At 50.6% G+C, this 21,852-nt stretch overlaps 4 protein-coding genes across 4 annotated transcripts; 2 read left to right on the plus strand and 2 right to left on the minus strand.

Annotated features, from left to right (window-relative positions):
- Positions 1-75: 75 nt before the first annotated feature.
- Positions 76-2,624, minus strand: MIND_00540300 (uncharacterized protein; the record flags this gene model as incomplete). Its single annotated transcript, XM_037362186.1, has 12 exons — positions 76-182; positions 229-330; positions 377-833; positions 884-1,050; positions 1,099-1,173; positions 1,220-1,528; positions 1,575-1,761; positions 1,811-1,915; positions 1,967-2,175; positions 2,221-2,332; positions 2,377-2,457; positions 2,502-2,624. 12 exons carry the CDS (start codon positions 2,622-2,624, stop codon positions 76-78), a joined length of 2,034 nt encoding a protein of 677 aa, XP_037222478.1.
- Positions 2,625-6,608: 3,984 nt separating this feature from the next.
- On the minus strand, positions 6,609-9,023 carry MIND_00540400 (Glycoside hydrolase family 1 protein; the record flags this gene model as incomplete). The annotated part of the gene is made up of 16 exons (XM_037362187.1): positions 6,609-6,921; positions 6,972-7,154; positions 7,204-7,223; positions 7,276-7,296; positions 7,354-7,373; positions 7,423-7,446; positions 7,497-7,577; positions 7,633-7,777; positions 7,842-7,852; positions 7,909-7,947; positions 8,000-8,136; positions 8,185-8,307; positions 8,360-8,397; positions 8,445-8,543; positions 8,591-8,965; positions 9,021-9,023. 16 exons carry the CDS (start codon positions 9,021-9,023, stop codon positions 6,609-6,611), a joined length of 1,632 nt encoding a protein of 543 aa, XP_037222479.1.
- A 371-nt stretch (positions 9,024-9,394) lies between these two features.
- Positions 9,395-14,858, plus strand: MIND_00540500 (Mip1; the record flags this gene model as incomplete). The annotated part of the gene is made up of 12 exons (XM_037362188.1): positions 9,395-9,428; positions 9,481-12,920; positions 12,974-13,082; positions 13,133-13,250; positions 13,297-13,421; positions 13,467-13,687; positions 13,745-13,965; positions 14,011-14,157; positions 14,206-14,419; positions 14,534-14,688; positions 14,737-14,799; positions 14,849-14,858. The coding sequence occupies 12 exons, from the start codon at positions 9,395-9,397 to the stop codon at positions 14,856-14,858; spliced, it is 4,857 nt and encodes a 1,618-aa protein (XP_037222480.1).
- A 750-nt stretch (positions 14,859-15,608) lies between these two features.
- On the plus strand, positions 15,609-20,052 carry MIND_00540600 (uncharacterized protein; the record flags this gene model as incomplete). Its single annotated transcript, XM_037362189.1, has 11 exons — positions 15,609-15,990; positions 16,041-16,393; positions 16,440-16,498; positions 16,550-16,653; positions 16,702-16,895; positions 16,945-17,109; positions 17,160-17,177; positions 17,423-17,448; positions 17,506-19,115; positions 19,165-19,352; positions 19,399-20,052. 11 exons carry the CDS (start codon positions 15,609-15,611, stop codon positions 20,050-20,052), a joined length of 3,753 nt encoding a protein of 1,250 aa, XP_037222481.1.
- Between the last annotated feature and the right edge of the window lie 1,800 nt (positions 20,053-21,852).

The raw sequence follows: 21,852 nt of genomic DNA on the forward strand, positions 1-21,852 counted from the left end.
TTCCGGCGTAGAATTGTTCCTTTTCACCAAGTCTTGGTCGCGTTATTGGATGAGCCGCTTATGATTCGCACAAAATCAAATAGACGCGTCCTTAGAGCTACTACTCCTGGGAGAGCCCGCTATGCTCTCAAACAAGTTGTTTCCATTGACAATCCCAGTAGTCGCGACCAAGAATCGTCGTCCTGCAAGAGTTTAGCTGTTATCTTGCCACTCAAATCACAAACTCACCCCGGTTCTGCCTTCCCACCCACCGCAATGCCGCAATCTCGGTATAAGTGCATCCGCCAAGGAAAAACACGACTGTCGTCGTTGGTTTTTGTAGTGGACGCACTGAAGAAAAGTCAGCCTCCAGAAGGCGCCTATAGAAAATTCGCACAGAGAGATGTCATTGATGCGGTCACTGAGTTTGGCCCACCCTTGCCGCCTTGTACGATATCGACTGTTTCGCCTGGAATAGTCGCCAATATATCTTCAAACCCACGCCATCCAGCAATGGGATGCGCCTGGACTTTGACGGGCGTTTGTCCCTTGCTGCCTTCGCTCTTCTCCTTCTCCGCTGGGTTGCTTAACACGCCACCCTTCTGTGCCACACATTGAACAAGTCGCACACTGATGGGTGCATAACCAGAATAGACGAAACTGATATCATTTTCGACCTCGTCCAATGCTTCTGGTGTGTCGTCGATCAACAGCCGAAGCGATTTTCGCAAGCCTGCGAACGGGTACTTCGATGAGTTCAGTGGGCTGTTGGCAGCTAACGGGTTTGGTATGAGGAGGTTTAATGGCGATGACGAGAGAGACAGGAGAAGGGGAAGGAAGTTGTACCCGTAGGCCTGGAAAACCATATTAGAGAAGAGCATTTTATGGAAGAAGAACAGCAGACCTGGAGTATTTCGCGCTTGAGGTTCTCCAGTGCCTTGGATTTTACGCCGCCTGCTGTGAGGCTCGCAAGACAGAGTAGCCTCAATACTGTCTGCATGTCTGCACCTTGTGCGAGCAGATCTTCAATCGCAGCGACCTGACTGTTGACTTCATACGACGCAAGTAGATCTATTGACGGTCAGAATTTTACACTTAATTGGTACTAAGGCAGTATACTCTGTTGTATTTCAAGCGTTTTGTTGAAGATTTCGGTCCTGGTCAGTGGGACGAGAAGCTCCGAAAGCCCGGTGTCTATGATGTGTCAGGCTCTTTATGCCTCTGAATGAACAGCACAAACGTAAACGTAGAGCTTGATGCTCGCTCTGCAGGCCACCGAGTTTCCCAACGAAATCTTTGAGTTGAGCAACTGTCTTAGCCTGATGCCGCCCTTTGTAGTCTTCTTCCAATCGCCTTGCAACCTTGTTCAAACGTTTCCCGACCGAAGAAAAGTTGAGGTCGCGTAGCTCAGACAAGAGCGGGTCGGTAGCAGTCGTCAGATGGTGTTTCTTCTTGGCCTCCACTTTCTTGAGCGATGTCCCGGTGGTTGTGGTCGGAGCTGCTCCCGGTTGCGGTGGCGTTAAAAGGGATATAGGCAGCTCGACGTGGGCTATTTCCGCGATTAGGTCTCGATGATGGAGAAGGCGAAGGTTTACAGTTCTTTATTCCAATGAGTTCGTCGACGAGACCTTCGTAGGTCAATTGAGTGAGCAATGGTGTCACCATGTCGACTCTGCGGTCGATTATGATTAGAGAATCGATCTTGTCTGATTCGGATTGGAGGGTGTCGGGTGTAGAAGAGTCTGTGGTGGTCAAAGGTCGTGTTAGAAGTGTTGCCAGACGCTGGATGCATGATTTAGATTGTATCGCTTGGAAGGAATAGTCAACGCACTGCTGCTTGGTCCCCTTTGCCAACGATCCTTGGGAATAGCCCGTATAACTTTTCCAACGTTAACAGAGCCTGGGCAGAATCATATACGACAGTCTCATCTCCGTCCTATGAGACCGTTCAATATTGACAGTGTAGTTATTTTTCAGGGAGACATACCACCCAAATCTCCTTGAACGCCGTGTCATGCTCCAGCGACACGACATCTGGAGCAATTGGAATGAACTGCAGTCCATATGGCACAATATGCACATCGCCCAGAACACCCTCCTCCTCCAATATTCGAGAGACGAGCGTAGATTCCCGAGGGACAAGGAGCAGGGTATATGTGTGTTTTTGGCCTTCACGCGCGTGTGTTTTGATTTGCTCTGTTTTGCCATTAGCTTGGGGAATGAATAGACCAGAAAGCGCACCAGCTATTATCTTCACATACTTGATCCTCGGCCGGCATAGATATACGATGTTGGTGGTGGTTGACGACAATGGCCCCGCCTCGAGCCAAAACATCTTGTCGACGCCATGATGCTGCGACAATGATTCGTTTTGGACGAAGGAAGTGGAGGTTTTACCTTGAGAAGTGCCACCTCAATCACCAGACCCAATGGCCCAGCAAGCGATGCATCCAGGACGAGAGTTTTGGCTCCGTTCACCTGCGCTTTGTTAGCCAGCTACGAAAGACTTTGTGCCCACGAACAGAATTGAGTGCATCCACCAGAGCTTTCTGTCCGATTTCCTTGAGGAGGTTTACGTCCAGGAGCGGCTCATCGACCTCTGACGATGCCTGGACTGTTGGTTCGTCGGAGGTAGAAGTTGCCATTGAGGCATCGGGCCGGGACAGTACCATGTACAAATCATGATGTCATCACTGATTCAATCAACAAATCTTTCAATTTGCAAGAACTTTCTCCATCCTACAAATATAGTGGGATACTCTCTGGCTCCTGTATTCTCCCACTATTTTTCCACCAGGAGGTGCTAAAATACAGCAATATTCCGTGGATCATCACTCCAAGACTCAAGTCTCCAATCTCCTCCAAGTCCAGTTCTGTTTTGTACTGTTGGCCACTGACCAGGACATGGCAGCTCGACTATCATCATCCAGCTCTCGTCTGGAGGTTGTACGACGCCGGAAAATGGTGTCACCACAATTTAAAAGCCGCGTCAACAGGACGATTAGGAGCATTGACCCTAGAACTCTTCACCCATTCGCCAAGTAGCGCGTCGGCGAAGGCGCTGTCGCTGAACGACGATATAGCAAAGAATGACCAAGAGGATGATGACGACCCCTCCGACCGCAGCACCGACCAGGACCGTCGTTTTCACTCTGGAATATGTGTTACACGTATTCAGGAGTCGGATTCATCATCACATGCCTTGATCCACTAGTATTAGCGGCAATACCGGAGGGACTCGCACCCGAAGTCTCCGGTAACACAGGTTGTCCCGCGGAGAGGTTTGGTTGGGATCGGAAGACGGAAGTGCCGGTCGGTGGGACTTGCGAGAATACGGTTGTCGTCTCAACAGCAATAGAACTGGATGCTAATTAGTTGGATTCAATAATTGAGGGAGCAAACAACGTCAATAGCGGGAGCGCATTGGAAGATGTATTGGTTTGCATGGGATTGCCTGGCAGAGTAGTCTCAATAGGTGCTGTTCCGCCACCTTTTGATGAGCCTGAGCTCGAGGTAACCGGATTATGCTGCGATAACACTGGCAGGACTGAGCTAGTAGCTGAAGCCGTGCTAGATGGTGAAGCTGATTCCGAGAGGGTCGGAAGAGACGAAAGGGCAGAGGAAGTCATCACTTAACAACAACGGCGAGCTGTGAGCAGACCTTAAGAACTTGGTTGCGAATGGGTCGAGCGAAATAACTCGCTGATAACTCCCTCGCCAATGCGGACGCCACCTGCAGATCATGAAGAACATGACGGTTGTCGATCTTCGTTGCAGTGCAGAGTCAATGAACCGTGTCAACGCGTGAAAGCCCGTGAAGCCATCATCGCCTCATTTATTCATCCAAATGATGCTGATATTTCCCACTCAAACAGAGTCTGAGTCGTATCCATACGTATCGCTTTCCATCATCTTCGTCCCACAGGAGACACACGATATTGCCCGACTGAGATCGTACTAGGAGGGGCCGAGGAGTTTTCCGCGGGTGAGGTCGGGAGGGTGTATGGAGCAGAGAAGGTGAGACTGCTAAACGTGCGTGGGCCGGCGATTGGGTCAACGGTAGTTCTCCCTTCGAGCTCTATTTCGAGCGGACTGCCTTCTAGTCGGGCTAAGCTTCGGGGCAGCCGACTCTGCCTTCGTCTTCTCCGACGGAATAGGAAGAAAGATAGCACGAGAATGGCAATAACTCCGCCAACAGCAGCAGCTATCGGAATTACTGGAAATGAATGACTGGGACGCTTCAGTGAGCTTTGAATCGGTGGCGGGTTCTCGACTCACTTAGCAAGTGAGCTGCGCGAGCTCGTTGCAACAGACGGGGCACTACTTGATGCAGTGAACAAGAAGCTGGGGGTTGCCAGTGCAGTGTCGATAGACGAGTTTATGGTGAAAACTACGTTGGATCTTGTTGCGGAGAGTGACTCGGTGAGAGTCGGACCACTGTTCTCATGTAGTTAGACTAAACAAGAAAATTTCGGTAGATAACGTGCCTTGAGCTCACAGGAGTGCTTCTGGGACTAACCATCATTGCCAGTGTTATGAACGCGAAGTTCCTCTGTGGAATATTGCTGAGCTGCACAGATTATCAAATGAGATGCAAGAGTCTAACCTCCAACTGGGTAATGCCTCTAGAAAAGGTATGAATGCGTGTCGAGAGAGCTCAACGCTTTAAGCTGAATTGGAAGCTAATCTGAGCCATTGTCGCTTGTGCCTTCAACGTGCTGAGCGTGAGGCGTGTGATCTCTGTGGCTATCCTTGAATACATGGCGCGTGGCGCGACCACAAGAGTCAGTTGTATGATGAGATGATGGAACTGCTGAGCAGATAGCGGAAGAGCAATGTTCTGTCGATCGTGGTTCAAAGGATCAACTGTGACATCATGATAGTCACACTTCTTGTTGAGAAAATGATTCCATCTGATTGCAACACTTCAATAGAGATATACCTTCTGCTGGTTGTTCTTGTTACACGGGAATAACGCTTCGCCTCGAGAAAGCTACCGGATCTGCTGTGAAAGAGACAAAGCTTTCAATGGCTGGGCCTACTGAGAAAGCCTACAAGGCTCCAATGGCATGACGTGTTGTGTTAGTGTCGCAAGACAAAGTTGAGCTAAGCTTCCCTGGTCTAGTTGGTCAAGACGTCGGTCTCATATCTCTTGAGGGATTTAACTGGATCCTGTAATCCGAAGGTCACCAGTTCGATCCTGGTGGGGAGCATCCTGTTTTTCTCCTAGTTACTGTGGGTTATTTGCGAGTGCCGACATTATTTACCTTTCGGATGGCCTACTTTCTTTCCATACTGCTGTAAATTTTGTCCTTCAGAGCACAATGCTATTAACTGGACTGTGCTTCGTCCTGGCCTACTGTTTTTCCGGTTGAACTGACATCTAGTACTTATGTATCCTAATCACTTCGAGACTCGAAGCTGTCGAGGTCTCGAAGAATACCAAACACACTCGAACCAAATGATACTGTACTTCGATCTCTGCTTCCAAGTGTGATTTCTCTCTAAGAGTCTCGGGCCTGGATGATTTTCTTCAGCGAGTGCTGGGCCACGAGTAGTGTTGCGCTTCATTCAAGGAAGAATCCGGTGTTAGAATAGATTTCAGCTGTTGAGGTGTCGACCTTCAGGCGTTGACTTCCTACTCGGAGACTTATTAGGAGACTGTCCTCGACATCAACATCTATATCATCACTTGACCACCATGACCCCACTCAGCGTTGCACTCAACCCCGACCGGAACAAATGAAACAACCTTCTCCCGAACGAACATCGAGCATCCTATACAGTCTCTGCTTCAGTGGCCGCGACAACCCTCCCTTGTGATTTGTCCACAACACGAAATCCTTGAATTCACCAAGTCGCGTGCGAGTTTAGATGGCGTTTTCTCAATTCACCGGCGTGTTGTGGAGCGTTGCATCCGAGTCTCTTGCGTGCGACCGCCCCAGACGTTCGGGCTCCGTTCCGCTTCTTTCGAGCTATTCTTGTTGAGCTTCGCGTGTGTAGTCCGTCTCTTTACTTGGCAGCAGCGATGGACATGGCCTTTGAATGGCCTCGGCGAAATCCAGGAATAAACAACAAACGAGGCTCGGTACCGCTGGGTCCAAATCTCCGAACTGATGCACCAAGTAAGATACCATAAGGGGACAGTGGCGAGCAGAATGCTGACTAGCGTCCAGATGCATTGAAAGGGTTGGAGAGCGGAAGCTTTTGTTAAATCATTCAATGTGGCCGGTTGCAGTGGCCGGAAATCGCCCGAAGAGTGACCTTGGGACTGTTTTTGCACCACGACTCTGACTTGTCAGGCTGAAGGGATTTAAGCGTGAGACGGGCAGGCAGAAGATGTTGAAGGTTCAAATGAGACTTCTACCTCGGTGGGAGCATAGATAGTGTCTGGGGGATCTCGATAATTCTCCGATGCGTCCCGAACTGCCGAAGCGCTTGTGTTGGTCCCTGGGTCACGTTCCCGAAACCAATTGAACGACGACGATTCGTGAAATTCATGAAATTAATGTAGCAAAGAGGAATGCGAGTGCACAACTGCGAGTATGTTACTATACAAGAGGGTGGGTGATGTACAACAACTACAAGGTGGCCAACGAGCCAGCCAATATGGAGATCATCAAGTCCTTTCATCTCCGTTTCAACTTGACAAGCGACAGCAGGGCGACGATGTACTTGGCGACCCAGGCCTTGAGCTGCTGCAGGATATTCGGGTGGTTGAGAGAAACGGCGGAAGCACCAGCAACACTGGGCACTTTGGAGGAGATGGTGGTCGTGCTGAGAGTGGTGCTCCCAGACGATGACAGATGTTTGAGTGGCGCGGGTGGGGGAACCCGTTCGCTAAACCACTTCGACACAAACGACGCAGAGGCCTTAGGTAGGCGTTCTTGGGTTCCGTAGTCAATGTAAGTTACCCCAAATCGAGTTGTGTAACCGTCCGCCCTTTTTTAATAGCCTTCGGTTTGTGTCAATGGACGGACAAAAACACGCACCATTCAAAGTTGTCCAATAAGCTCCATGCTAAATACGCACGCACATCCACTCCATCTTCGTTGATTGCAGCCTGCATGCAAGCAGTGACCCCGCGATAGTAGTTAACGCGATCGGTGTCGTTTACTGCGACATCGCGGGGCTTGGAACTCTCGTTCATGACGGCAAATCCATTCTCGGTGACACTAGCGGGTCGGTAAAACATGGTTTGGAGCCGGGATAAGAAAAACTCACTAGATAGGCTTGCGGTATCTCTGAGACGCGTCAGAATGCGGGGAAAAACAATGTTCCGAGTTACAATCGCACCTTCCAGAGATAGTTCAAGAGCTTGATGCGGAAAAACGCTTGTCAGAGTTACTTTTGTAGGCTGAAAGCAGTGCTCACAGAACGGAATCCTTCAGGGTCTGGCAATATATTCAGACAATGTGACCAGTGATTTGGAGACAGACGTACAGTCCTGAAGCCAGGCACAATGTGCTGTCGCTGTGTCAACAAGCCGAGTCCAAAGGAAGGCACAGGGCACGCACCTTGAGTTCCAAGTTGAGTTCCGTCTGGTCGTGTAAATGTGTAGTCCACCAAGCCCTGGAATTCATCGTCTCCACCCGCACCTAAGAAAACCCGTGATTAGTTTTGACACATCCATAACGGAAGGAGTGAGCTAACGGCAAAGATTCGTGGTATAGGTATTCATCCCATAAAAGTCCGACGAGCCATGGACGAGTTTCCATTCTTCCGGCGTGAACGGCGCCAATCGCGCTCCCAGGATTCGCTGCATTGAGGCAGGGTATCGTCCAAGGTAGATGGGGTCCTAGAGATAATTTTGGGTGATGAGCGACAGAATCCGTGGGTAACGAAACCTGACGTTGACGTACCGCATACCAGCCTGTAGAAACATCGGAGAATAAAGAAACGCGTGTGTGGTGGTTGATCTATACGTACCGATAGCGAAATCAAGGGCTGTTTGGGCGCCTTCCACATCTGGCAAGAAAGAAACGCGTTAGTCAAGAAGCCGGAAAACGGCATTACTTACTCTCAGGAGTATCGTCGTAGGGCATTTGCCAATCGCCATTTAAGGTGATGCCTATTTGCCCCCCTTGGATTGTTTTGTATTGCTCGCGATATACTTTTGTTGCGTGGGCGTGAGCGAGGATGATGTTGCGGCCAACACTAAAAGTAGCATAAGAGCAACTCAACGACGAATCTCAGGAGACCCACATCCACGGCTCCGTCGAAGAGTCGCCTTCGGGGGACCGGGTACGGTCACTCGATCGGCCGGGGGCGAAGACTCCGCGACCGTAGCCTAGAATGGCCACACACCAAGGTTCATTGATGGTCAACCTTTCAAAATAGTCAGACTTGAAGTATTTAGACAATGGCACAAATAGCAAACCAATGCTTTACACGGTCGCCAAATGCCTCGAAGCATACCTAGAACGCGTTGGAAAGAACAGCTGACGATCGAGAAACACACGCACTTTGGCATAGTTCGCATAATCCTGGACGATCTCGTCCTTGTTAAGCCAGCCTCCATAGCGATCATGCAAAGCTTGAGGAAGATCCCAGTGGTACAAGGTCTGTGAAGGTTTAGGACGAGTAACTAGAGTGGAACAACAGCACACACCACAAACGGAACGATGTTGTTGGCGAGAAGCGCGTCGATGAAGTTCGAGTAGAATTCGATGCCTTTAGGATTGACGGGATCCTTCCGACCACCGAGGGGTATGATACGCGACCACGAAAGGGAAAATCGGTATGTGTTGACGCCGTATTGTTTTAAGAGAGCAATGTCGGTCTGCCAGAGCTTATACGAGTTGGTAGCCACATCTCCGTTCTTTCCGTCGAGTGTTTTACCGGGAATACGCGAGAATCCGTCCCATATGGAAGGTCCTCGACCGTCGACGTTTGTCGAGCCTTCAATTTGAAAGCTGGCCGTTGCGAAGCCCCATAGGAAGTTAGGTGGGAGCTTGGTCACGAGCGGAGCAGCCATGAGGGTCGACTGGGGGCATTCGTATCGAGTTGTTGCTCGTCTTAAGTAGGCAGAAATCCATCACCATGCCCGGGGAAGCTTCGGAGCCTCGGACGTTTGACAAATTTCGGCCCATTCTGCTCACAGAAAAGGCTTAAGGGGTCAAGATTTGGGTAGAAACACGAGATTAGCGCGACTTGAACAAGTAGAAAGACAGAAAGTCTGGTAAGAAGGCTCACGATGTCATGCAACCGAAGGCGGTCGTACTTCGGACATGCCAATAAGTTCGTCGAAATCATCATAAGCAACGTTGCACTAAGTTTTATGACTCTCTGGTCGTGTAAAACCCGTCCCGAGATTTCACCAGTGGTGGTTGAGCGCAAGAGTTGTTCAAGACGACAACTGTCAATTTTCGAAGGCATGATGACGTAAACCTGCTTGCTGTTGAGCGTGTACCTCATGTCGCAGAGGAAACGGCCAACTTTCATTGCTGGTGCGCAATCATACCGACTGGTTGGCTTCTTTATCTAATTTTTTGGGTCTAGGGAGTACACATGAGGACTTTCGAGATGATTCGAGTGAGCGAGAAGAGGAAGGGGATGATGAGCCTGAATACGACGCACGCAATGGCCTTCTCATGAACGGGACCCACTTTTCCGACGAAAACCCCCATGAATCAGAAACATCTTCGCCGCAGGCTCCTTATTGGTCGACAAAGCGCCATACTAGTTGCGGCAACCCAACTCCACCACCATCCTGGTCAACCAAACCGATTCCATGGCGGGGCTCATCGACAAAGCTAAAAACTGCTAATGCCGCTCTGGTTCTGTGTCTCAACATCGACGTGGATCCCCCAGACACGGTCAAAACAAATCCTTGCGCAGTGCTTGAGGCCTGGGTTGACCCTCACACGATGCCTTCTCAGAAGGCAATGGAAGCCATCGCGACAAACCTCAAACTTCAGTTCGAGGGTTTAAGCCTCAAAATCATGTATAAGCCCATCCAAGACCCTTCATACGACGACCTTTGGCGTGCCTGCCAAACACTGAGGAAGAACGCCAAAGACGATGCGGTCTTGTTCCATTACAACGGTCATGGAGTACCAAAGCCGACAGAAAGCGGAGAATTGTGGTGTTTCAACCGGGGCTACACTCAATATATCCCCGTTTCGTTGTCAGAAATCCAGGAGTGGCTTCGTTCGCCTACCATTTACATTTGGGACTGTTCGGGCGCTGGTCATCTGCTTAGTAACTTCAATATCCTTGCAGAGAAACGCGATATGGACGATAATATGCGCCATGGTGGTCCTATGCACGGCTCACAGCCTTTTATGGCTTCCCTTCAACTCGCTGCTTGTGCGGCCCACGAACAACTGCCGACTTCTCCTGAACTTCCTGCCGATCTCTTCACTTCTTGTCTAACCTCACCCATCGACATTGCTCTTCGATACTATATCATGCACCACCAACTACCGAACAACATCACCGCAGACATGGTTATGCATCTCCCAGGAGACCTGAAGGACCGCAAGACGCCGCTGGGCGAGCTTAATTGGATTTTCACAGCGATTACTGACACCATTGCCTGGACGACGTTCTCACGAGATGTCTTTACGCGATTATACCGCTGCGACCTCTTAATCGCCTCCTTGTTCCGCAATTTCCTGCTTGCCGAGCGTATCATGAAAAACTACCACTGTACACCTCACACTCATCCCCCACTTCCTCCAACCAACACGCATCCTTTGTGGGCAACCTGGGACTTGGCGGTCGACGCCTGTCTTCGTCAACTACCCAATTTAATTTCTACACCAGCTGACTCAGGTCCTGTTGATCCAGGCACCACATTGCGTCCGGGGCGGATTGGTCAAGGCCATCCTGCGAGGGCGGGCTACAACTATGTTCCTAGCCGCTTTTTCGCAGACCAGTTGACTGCATTTGAGGTGTGGATTTCTCGTGGCGGTGCCGCTTTGACGAAACGAGGTCCAATGTCACTTCCCGCATCGAGCGAGCAATTCCATGGGTCGGGAGACAGTCTTAACGCCTTGTCGGAAACCGAGCCCGTCAAAGAATCACACCTTGTCCCTCGTAAACCTCCAGATCAGCTTCCTATCGTACTTCAAGTGCTGTTATGTCAACCACATCGACTACGTGCCCTTATTCTGCTATCGCAGTTCGTCGATCTGGGTCCATGGGCTGTGAATTTAGTACTTTCGATCGGCATTTTCCCATACATCAGCAAGCTTCTCCAAGCCGCCGGCCCTGACCTCCGACCTGTGCTTATATTCATATGGGCGCGAATCCTTGCTGTGGATCCTTCTGTGCAAACGGATCTGATCAATAATAACGGTTATCGCTATTTTGCGTCGATTTTAGGGGCACGTGACGACCAGACGGCATTGCCCAACTCGTCAGAGCACAAGGCCATGTGTGCTTTTATTCTAGCGTCAGCTTCTCGCGACTACCCGCCGGGCCAGGAAGCTTGCTTTCACGCGCGCGTGTTTGAGCACTGTTACGAGAAATTAGACGACCCGGACTATCTTTTGCGACAGTGGACCGCCTTGTGTATAGCCCAAATGTGGGATGGCCATGATGAAAACAAGAAATTTGGAGTGGATAACGGCGCCCACGAACGATTCGTCCAACTCTTGTCAGACGACTCGGTGGAAGTTCGTTGCGCTGCATTGTACGCGTTAGGGACATTCATGGGTGCAACGGGGGCGTTAGCTTCGAAGAAGAAAACAGGTGGTGGGGGCAGTGGTGCAGTAGCCCTCGAATCCCGAACGGACCACTTCAAACTTGAGGTTTCTATCGTCACTGGGGCCATGCTCGCGATTCGGGATGACGCTAGTCCCATGTGTCGAAAGGAAATGGTGGTCTTGCTGAGTTGTCTCGTCAAAGAGTATCGCGGGCATTTCGTGGTGTGTGCTTGGCTATATTGGGAAGAAGACAGGAGGTGGAGGGATGGGCATGTGGATGACGATGACATAAGCATCACCGACCAGGCTATCGCAGAATGGCTGGATAGCTTCCCTGCCGAAGAAAGTCAGGCTCAACGGGTCTATCTTTCCTCATTCTTCACCATGTTCATCACATTGCTCGATCTGTCTGTCGACCCTTACCCGGAAGTGGCTACCAACGCGCAAACGGTGCTTGACTACATTATGGCTCTTCTGATTGAGTCGCCCTTCGCTCGTCTTTCTTCCTCTTCCCTGCTGGATCGGCCCCTCACTCCAGATAATGCAACCAGTACCACCTCTTCTCGTACGCGAGTTGGATCACAAGCATCTTTCGTCTCTCTTTCGCCTTCTTTTGCACCGACTGCAGCGGCTCCCTCTCCTGTAGTGCGGCCAGCCCTCTCGCGAACGGAGACGATGACCAGCACCATCTCTCATGGGGTATCAAACACCATTCGACGAACTTCGTCATTTGCCAACGTCATCAAATCCTTTGCAAATGGTATTGCGTTCCCCACAGCAACGGAGGAAGGCCATCATCAAGCTCATCATCCCCACCATGCATCTATTTCAGAGCCGGTAGCTCGACAAGACTTCAATAAACCCACTGCATCTCGGCCACCGTCCCCTCATCTGAACCTCGCAAGATACGCTTCACCATATACACCAGATGCACTGATTGACGAGGAGAGTCACCATTTACACTATACCCCGAAACGCGACGCAACTTACCACCCTCAACCGCAAGCGGCAGCTCCTGTAGACTTTTTAGCTTCAAATGTAATTGAGGCTCTTACCGCAGAGGACATGGAACGACTACGCGCAAGGAGGCTGGCTGGACTCGGTGGACGAAGAAGCCATCATCGGGGTGGACCATCAGCCAGCCCAAGCAGCAGTATGTCGTCAATGGATTCAAATGGAAGCGTCATCTTGGGCCTTGGAACTGGTATCGGGATGGCGGATGTGCTACCGTTGAGAAGCACGTTCTTCGATTGGTGTTGCGAATACTTCACAGAGCCACAAATGCGGGTGAGTCTTCATTCTTGACGATTAGAATTTATGATATCAATCAGCTTTGTCAGCAAGCTGAAGCGGATGAGCCAGGCAGCATCCAATATAACTACCAGATCTGGCGGCAACAGCGCAACGAGAAAGTGCTTGAGGAGACCGCGAAACAGGTCGAAAATTTCGGTGTGTCGTTTGTCCAAAGATTTTGCAAGAGCAACCTGACATTTGGGCAGAAATGCGTTCATGGGATCGGCCAGTTGCGACCCTACAAGTTCATGGTTACCCTTTGACGATGGCTTTCCACTCCTTCGACAAACACCTGTTCATCGCCAACGAAGCTGACATCGTCAGGTTAGCAATGTGCATTACTGTCGTTCGGTCCTTGACACTTTGATAGTGTTTGGGATTGGTCGCAAAAGCGGCGATTGAGCTGGTTCCATAACGGGAACACCGCTGGGACGAGTGTTACCTCTCTAGAAATCATCAACCAAGATGTAGGTGGTATCATTCTAACAGGCGCCTGTAAGCCCATCTGCTCTTTCCGGACTGAAATCTCATTCGATCTAGCGGATGGCATCGTTCGGCTTTACAGGAATTACGACCCCTCTGTTGACCAGGGGCCTATCCAGATGGTTAGCGCGTTCCGAGGCTTGACCGAGATTGTCAACATCAACTCGGGTGGTGCTGGCGTCGTGATGGACTGGAAGCAGTCCACAGGGCTTCTGCTTGTTGGCGGCGACTCACGCATCGTTAAGGTGTGGGATGCTCAAACGGAAACGCCTATACTTGTTCGTTGGCTGCTTCTCTGTTCGCCTCCGAGTATCGCCCGCTGATGTTTGCTTCAGGATCTCGAGACAAACTCGGAGAGTCCGGTTACCGGACTCGTCTCAGATGCGGGCGCCTCATCACAGACTTTTGTGGCCAGTTTTGGCAACGGCGAAGTGAAGCTGTTTGACCGACGGTTAGAAGAGGAAAATGCGGTTGTCGCGCATTTCCTTGGCCACGAGTCTTGGGTGCAAAATGTCAGGTTGCACCCAACGATGCAGTCGCAATTTGTCACGGCAAGGTTCGTCGTGGAGCCCTTGTCGTGTTCATTTCTGATTCGTGGCAGCCTGGATGGAAAGGTGAAACTCTGGGATTATCGTGGCAAGCCAGAACACATCGCTGCCCTCAATGTCAATTCATTGGCAAGTTGGGACGTGCACCACGATGGAATTGCCGCATTCGATGTCCATCCGACAGCTGGGGTTTTTGCTGCGTATGTCATGTCGCCCGATTCCTCCTTGATTTTTGACCTTGTGCACAGTTCCAGTGCGATTAATGCTCGAAGTTGGAGGAGTCAGCGCGTCACAGTACAGTCCTTGGACATGGATTTTGTCTCTGCGAGCACTACAAGCGTGTCTAGTGGACTCGGCTTCCCGCCATCAAGGACATTCCCGTCGCCGTTTATACCAAGACTGAGCTCTCTCAAGTTTCATCCCTTGGAGTTGTTATATGGCGTTGGCGGGCCGGATGGGACGGTTAGGGTTATGGGCGGCGGAAAGCTGTAAAGGAAGATTAATCTACATGTACCATATACTTAGAATCAGCTTGGATGATATCTTGGACAGTCATCAGATACTCTACTCTTTTAGGCAAGCGAATCGCCATTTGTGGAAGCCGGCCGTGCCGATACTCTCCCATTCCCAGCCTCACTTCCTTCTTGGTATCTTTCCTCCTTGGTATTCCCCACCAAATACCTGAAGAGCTTCAATCAAACATTCCACATTCTTCAAATTTCCTGGGCCAGGTTAAAAGATTAGCATTGTTCACCTACGCCGTAACTATACGTGACTAGGAGATTTTATGCGTCAACTTGGCGTCAACCAAATGAGTCAATGAAGGTTTCTCGGAACTTTGGGTTATTCATATATATTCGGTCCCGAGTGTCTAGATTCACACGGTTGCAGACTTGCTTGAAACCACACAATGAACCACCAGTTAGGACCACTCCAGCTCAACTCTGCTACTGGAGAGCCTTTTCTCTCGCTTCTGGCGCACGATGATATTATCGTTACTCCTCCGCGGCAAACAGACAGACCGGCCATGATGGAATACATGAACGACGAGCGGGTCTATCCATGGTTGATCAGCCCGCCCTACCCATATACTCTTGGTGCTTACTTGGACTGTCTGATGGTCTCCTTTACTGAAACTCTGGAGCAGAGGCTGCGGACTGGTGGCTTGACCAGGCCATTCCAGCGGCAGAAAAAGTACTCGGAGAACTGGAGGAGGCGCGAAACGACCCCGAACTGCGAATTGTCGACGAATGCCCGGTGACCTATTTACGAGAAGTTCAAAAGGACGGGACAGACGTTTTTATTGGCAGCATTCGATTCTCCCTTTCCTGCCAGCCGTTCGAGCTCAAGCCCAGTGGGAGGGTACCCGCGGATGTTGGCGACAAACCGAAGCGTGACCCGAACAACCCGGACCTTTGGACGGTAGGGTATTACCTGGCGCCGAGTCACCATGGGAAAGGCATTATGTCGGATGCTTTCAAGAGTGTGTTGACGCTTTGGGCGATTCCAAGGATGGGAGTGAGGAAAATGGCGGTTAATGCTCTGGAGGGGAATGCGGGGAGTGTCAAGATCTTCACCAACCACGGGTTTCGGCTCCGGGAAAAGACGGATGATGCTTTTGTGAACGCGAGAGGAGTCATAAAGTCCGTCCATGTGCTTGATTGGGAACTTGCGTGACCGCGAAGGTGCCCACTTCAAGTTGTTTCTTACACCGATGGCGGGGTTTGGACATGCAACTCTCGAGACTCATTTCTCCTTTGAACCAGGCTATGTGAATCTAAATCATGGATCATTTGGCTCTCTACCGCGCCCTGTCGCTGAGGCATGTAGTGCTCTCGAACGACAGAGTGCAGCGAATCCAGACCGTTGGTTTCGTGCTTTCTACCGGCCAGCGCTTTGTGATGTCCGGCGACGACTGGCGGAAATGATTGGTGTCGAAACAGAAGAGTGTGTATTGCTGCACAATGCTTCTCATGCTATCTCGACAGTATTGTGGAATATCCAATGGAAAACGGGCGACGTCATTGTCCTGCGTAAGTAAGTAGTCTCTAATCCTGAGTCTTTTTTAATGACAGCAAAACAGTAAACACCACTTACAACTCAGTCGTCAGTACGGCGGAATATTTGACTGACCGACCCACGGGTTTCGCTCCCATAATCTCCACTCTTACGCTCGGCCCATTCCCCACTACCCCAACGGCACTGCTAACTCAATTTCGAAACCATCTTCGGAGTATTTCACGAGTTTCGCCTACTCAACGCATAGTTGCAGTAATTGACAGTATCACTTCCCTCCCGGCCCTGCTCTTGCCGTGGCAGGAAATGGTGGCTATCTGCAGAGACGAAGGTGTGCTCAGCGTAGTCGACGCAGCACACAGCATTGGGCAGGAGATGGATCTCAACCTGACGGTGGTTGGACCCGACTTTTGGACTTCTGTTCGTTCTCCGTTTGTTATCTGTATGTCAGCTGATACCGCTTCAGAACTGTCATAAATGGCTTTTTGCCAAACAATCTTGCGCAGTGCTATATGTTCCTCGACGGTATGCCGATCGCTTAGTTAGGTCCACAACTTTCGTTGATTGGTTTATTAGCAACCAGCACATGATTCAATCAAGCTTTCCTACGTCCGCTTCCTACATCCCCACCAGCCGCCGCTCGAGCGGTGGATTCACCAATCTCGTAGAACAATTTGAATGTGTGTGTCCATATCTGATCGTATGTATCCTAACACAGACGGCCGCAGGGAATTCGACAGTGGACTTTGTCCCATTCCTCAGTGTCGCCGCAGCACTTGACTTTAGACAGTCGATTGGCGGAGAACAGCGGATTAATGACTATTGTCGCAGACTTGCAAAGACGGGGAAAGAACGGCTGGCGGACATTCTAGGGACCGGTGACAAGACCTTGAGTGAGGATGGCGCAATGGAGTTGAACATGGTGCGGCGATCGCGACTCTTCCTCTTACGGTGGCTGATTGAATCATCAGGTCAATGTTGCGCTGCCCATTCCCCCCATTCTCGCCCATTCTGAATATGAGTCGGCGATCTTGGCCGCTACAACCACCAAGCTGCTCGACGCCAGTGTTTTCGTGAAGATTTTCCTTTTCCAGGACGTGTGGTGGGCAAGAGTGAGTGCACAAATCTTCAACGAGGTGTGTTGGCTTGCTCGGCGCCTGCACTGGCATGGACTTAGGATTGTCAGATTTCGGACTTTGAGAAGGTAGGTCAAGTATTGACGGAGATTTGCGAAGAAATAGAGCTAGATGCGAGGCAGTCAATCGTATAATAAGGCTGGAGCGTAATGCAAAGTACTACAATTGAACTGATCCACGCGAAGTCCTGTGATGTGACATCAGTTGATCATCAAACACGTACTCTTGGCACACGTGATGTGACACAACTTGCCATTGTCCAACGCTTTGTCTGTGTAGCTGCCGCTTTGTCGTTGCGCTTTGAAGAGAGAAGGTCCACTATAAGTGGCACCCACGCTCGTGAGTTGAGAGCATTGCTTTCCTCACTCTCCGCTCACTCACCATGAACTTGAATAGTTTTAATCCTGTCCTCTCTCTCGGAGTCGACCGCCAAAAGGACCGTCACCGAACCGGTCAGCCTCAGGCTCAGTCTCCCCGACCACGTCGTGCTGCACCTGCAAAGCGCGATTTGTTGCTCACGGCTATCAGCAACTCAGTATCGGGCTCTTTCCACTCATCTGAGCTACTCAACACGGGAATGCCAAACAGTCCTGCACCTTCTACCTCACTTCCGGGTGGCAACTCGCAGAACAGCAATAACAACATCATTCCGACGGGCCGCACCTCCTCGTTCCAGTTCTCATCCCACGGCAGCGAAAATCTATACGCGGATGTCACCGAACTTCGCAAAGCCGTCTCCGTCGAACTCTCTGGGACTTGGGTCTTCGAAGAGGCCTCCCAGGAGAACCCGTTGCATCAACGTCTCTGCGACAAGCTTGATGCCACCCACCCAGAGTTGCATGAAAAGGTGAAGGATTGGCTTCACAAATACAGGGGTTACAACAACAAAACGAAGGAATGGAAGGCAATTCCACAAGACCAGTCGTCAGAGAAAGCTCTCTACGAACCAATAAGACAAATCATCGACGACATCGTCGTTAGATTTCAAAACGACAAATCGAAGGCGAAAGTCCGAAACAGGAAGCCGAAGCTCACTCGCAAAGTCATCATCACCGCCAACGAAAAATTCAAGCACCACATCAGTGATGGCGTGATCCCCACCTCAATCAAGTCGTGTTTCGACATTGGCATTTTCGGGACTGGACCTTCAGCCGCCTCCGAGCTCGAACTTCCGGAGCCGCCGTCCTATGAAGATGTGGCGACGCCGGTAGAAATAAAAAAGGATGATGGTGACGTCCTGGAGGTTGCCAAATCGCCTGACGTTCAGGAGCAAATCGCCGTCTATGCTCGCGAGGTGCTTGTTCAGCAACCGAACCGCAACTTCGTGCGACTTCCCCTCATGTCTGGGAAATACATGCGCGTTGCCCACTTTGACAGGGCGGGGGCCCATGTCTCGCCTGCGTTCAACTACCACGAGGACGCCATTACCTTCGTCAAACTCATCTGGCTGTTCAGCTCACTCGACGAGGCGGAAGTCGGTTACGACACCTCTATTTACTGGGAGAATGGTACTCGCTATATCGAAGTCACTTCTCCCTCTGTCTGGGATCCAACTACCCAGTGCTGGATTGCTTCCCTTGGCCCACCGAGGAAGTTGAAGATCGTGCCACTGGAAGGCGAACTGCGTCCGCTTGATCCCGTCTTTTTCCGACGCGCTATTCGCTCGAGGGGCACAAAGTGCTGGCTGGTGGAAGGGCCCAACGGGGAGCGGTTCTACCTCAAGGACTATTGGATGGGGGCAGAACGCACTCCCGAGTCTGACCTCCTCCAAAGGGTCGCTGGTATCTTCGGCGTTGGCCAAATGCATCTTTGGCAGAACAACATCGCGACCATTTACGCCCAACGTTGCCATCAACCTGACGAGCAGATATTCGCGACTTACGTGACTGGCCGGCTTGTGGGGAACCGTGCTCTGATGCGGATCGTCCTCGACCGCTACGTGGGGACTTTCGAGGAAGCGGAAACCGCTCTCGAGCTTCTTGAGGCCACGCGTGATGTTGTTTGTGGTGCGTGTTTCCTTCACTGATTATCAACCATTTATTGACGCAACCTCAGGTCATAGGGACGCTTTCATCGAGAAAAGAGTCCTCCATGGCGACATCAGCTTCAACAACCTTCTCCTCACCGAAAACGCTCGGGCTGAAAATCCGAGCCCCGACAAGCCGAAGGGCGTTCTGATTGACTTCGACATGGCCCGGCATGTGTTGGCGAACGAAGAAGGACTGTTTACCGATGGAATGACGGTGCGTTGCCGTTTTATGCCCCTGGATCTTCCTTACCATCTGTCAGGGCACTCGCGCTTTCCAATCTGTCAAGCTCTTGTTGAATGACCCGCTCCTTGGACCCCACGACAACATGGACGATCTGGAATCCGTGTTCTATGCGCTCTGCTATGTTTGCCTTGGCCACAACTGTGTCGGGAACATGTTGCACCAGTTACCAAAGCCCATTCAGCAATGGACAACCACCACAGAAGGGTCAACGCTCGCGGACTTGAAGAAGAGCTTCCTGAAAGATCCCCTTACCTTCGGTGTGCAGCGATTCGATGGCGACGAGCGCAAGATTATGCGAGAATGTCTAAACGACATGCGCCGATTTTTCTTGCCTCGCATTGAAGCCTTGGCCTCGATTCTCGAAGAACAAGCTATCAATCTCGAGTCAGACGAGCCAGCCCCCGAGCCATTGAGTCATACATTTGCCGAGGCCCGCGCCGAGTACCAGGAATTCATTTCCCTCATCGACGCGTCGCTCGATAAATTGCGGGCACTTCCGCCAAAACCCGCTAGTACTCCATCTAGTCCGGGCAAACGACGCCATTCGGAGGAGGAAGAGACCCCTCCCTCCTCCGAGTCGACGTCTCCCTCGAGTCTCAAGCGTCAAAGACAGGTGGCTAACCGTCAACCATTGGCGCAACCCAGGTTTCGCACTCGAGAACGGAATTAGGATAGCTAGCTAGCCAGTGTAAAATGTTGAACGAGAAATATATTGGAGTTTGTACAACTTTTGAACAACTACTGCTGAGTTTCCGCGTGCCTGTGAACACCATTGAGGATTCTGCTTAGCCTGCTTCAATTGCCACGCTCAGTGCTTCAATTTGTTTTTGTGCACAATAAGTATTACCACCAGCGACCGAAGTCTTCGTTTAGCTTGCCCTCACTGTGCGCATGAAAGGCTTGGTTGTTGCGAAACGATTCGTTACCCGTTCCATTGACGTCAGACTCAAATCTCTTCTTGATCTCGTCGTGGTCCTCTGATGAGAACCTTCAAGTTAGCGACATAACTCAAGCAATAAAACGAATGACAAACCAGCAACCGTCTTTGGGACACCAGGCAAGAGTTTGCAAGGGAAGGCTTGTCTAAAGTTGAGTTTCGTGATCAGGTCATGATCATGATACATAGAGGGAAAGAGTCCTTCATGGCTTTCTTCTCTTTCGTGAACGACTGTCTTCACGGGTCAGAAAAAGGATTGCGAGCGAGACTACTTCATGGCGACATCAACTTCAACAATCTTCTCCCTACCGAGAACTCGACAAGCCGAAGGGTGTTCTGAACGACTTTGACATGGCCCGGCTCATGTTGAAGACATGGCCCGGCTCATGTTGAAGAATGAGGAAGGACAGTTCACTGAAGGAATAACCGTGTGTTTACGATTTTCGAGGCCCCGGGAAGCTCCACCAAATGGTGATTCAAAAATTTGGGTTTTTGAGGCCCAAAAATCGCGATTTCCTTGTCCAAAAAATGGGTTTTTGAGACGAAAATTCTGAAAACCTTCTTCAAGATATGGGTTTTTCAGGCCTTGGGGAGGTTCGCAGGAAAGTTTTAGACTGGCCTGTGCACCAGCGTCTCACCGAGTAACAGATGCCTTTTTTTGAGAGGTGAATCACCGCAAAGAGTGTTAGTTTCAAGGTAAAACCGCCGCAAGACACTTTTTGATACCTGTAAAAATTACCATTTTTGGCAGGTGTCACGCAGTTACATGTCACGATCCTTCTTCAAAAATGGGTTTTTGGGGCCCAAAAAATTGGGTTTTTGAGGCCAAAATTCGGAAATTTTTTGAAGCACCCTTTGGTGGAGCTTCCCGGGGCCTGATTTTCGTATCCTTGCATCAACTTGAAGTTGCTCACTTTTTTCCAGGGCACTCGCGCATTCCAGTCGGTCAAGTTGTTACTCAACAATCCTCTGCTCGGCGCCCCCGATATGGACGATCTTGAATCCGTGTTCTACGCGCTCAGCCCTAAACCCCGCGCTGAATTCATTTCCTTCATCGACGCGTACTTCCGCCCAAACTTACTCTCAGAAGCCCGAGAACGTAGGAGAATCAGAGTAGCTTAGTGCTCGTTGTAGTGGAACGAAGAATATATTGTAATTGGTACAATTACTGCTTACTAGTAGATTCTGAATGCCTGTGGACATCTACTACGCCACCGTTGATAACTTCGTCGTCGTTCTTCTGCTTAGCCTGCTTCAATTGCCGCGCCGAATGCTTCGATTTGTTTTCGTGCACAATACCGCCAGCAACCACTGCATCTGAAGTCTTGTCTCCGTTTTGCTTGCTCTCACTGTGCGCATGGAAGGCTTGGTGTTGCGAATCGTTGCCCGTTCCATTGACGTCAAAATCTTTAGACTTCTCGCCATTCTTCTTGATCTCGTCGTGCTCCTCTGATAAAACCTTTAGCAACATCACCCAAGCAATACAACAAATGACAAACCAGCAACCGTCTTTGGGACACCAGGCAAGAGTTT

The sequence above is a fragment of the Mycena indigotica genome (assembly GCF_014461135.1).
Source record: "Mycena indigotica strain 171206Taipei chromosome Unknown Mind.scaff0004, whole genome shotgun sequence".
NCBI classification, from domain to species: Eukaryota; Fungi; Basidiomycota; class Agaricomycetes; order Agaricales; family Mycenaceae; genus Mycena; species Mycena indigotica.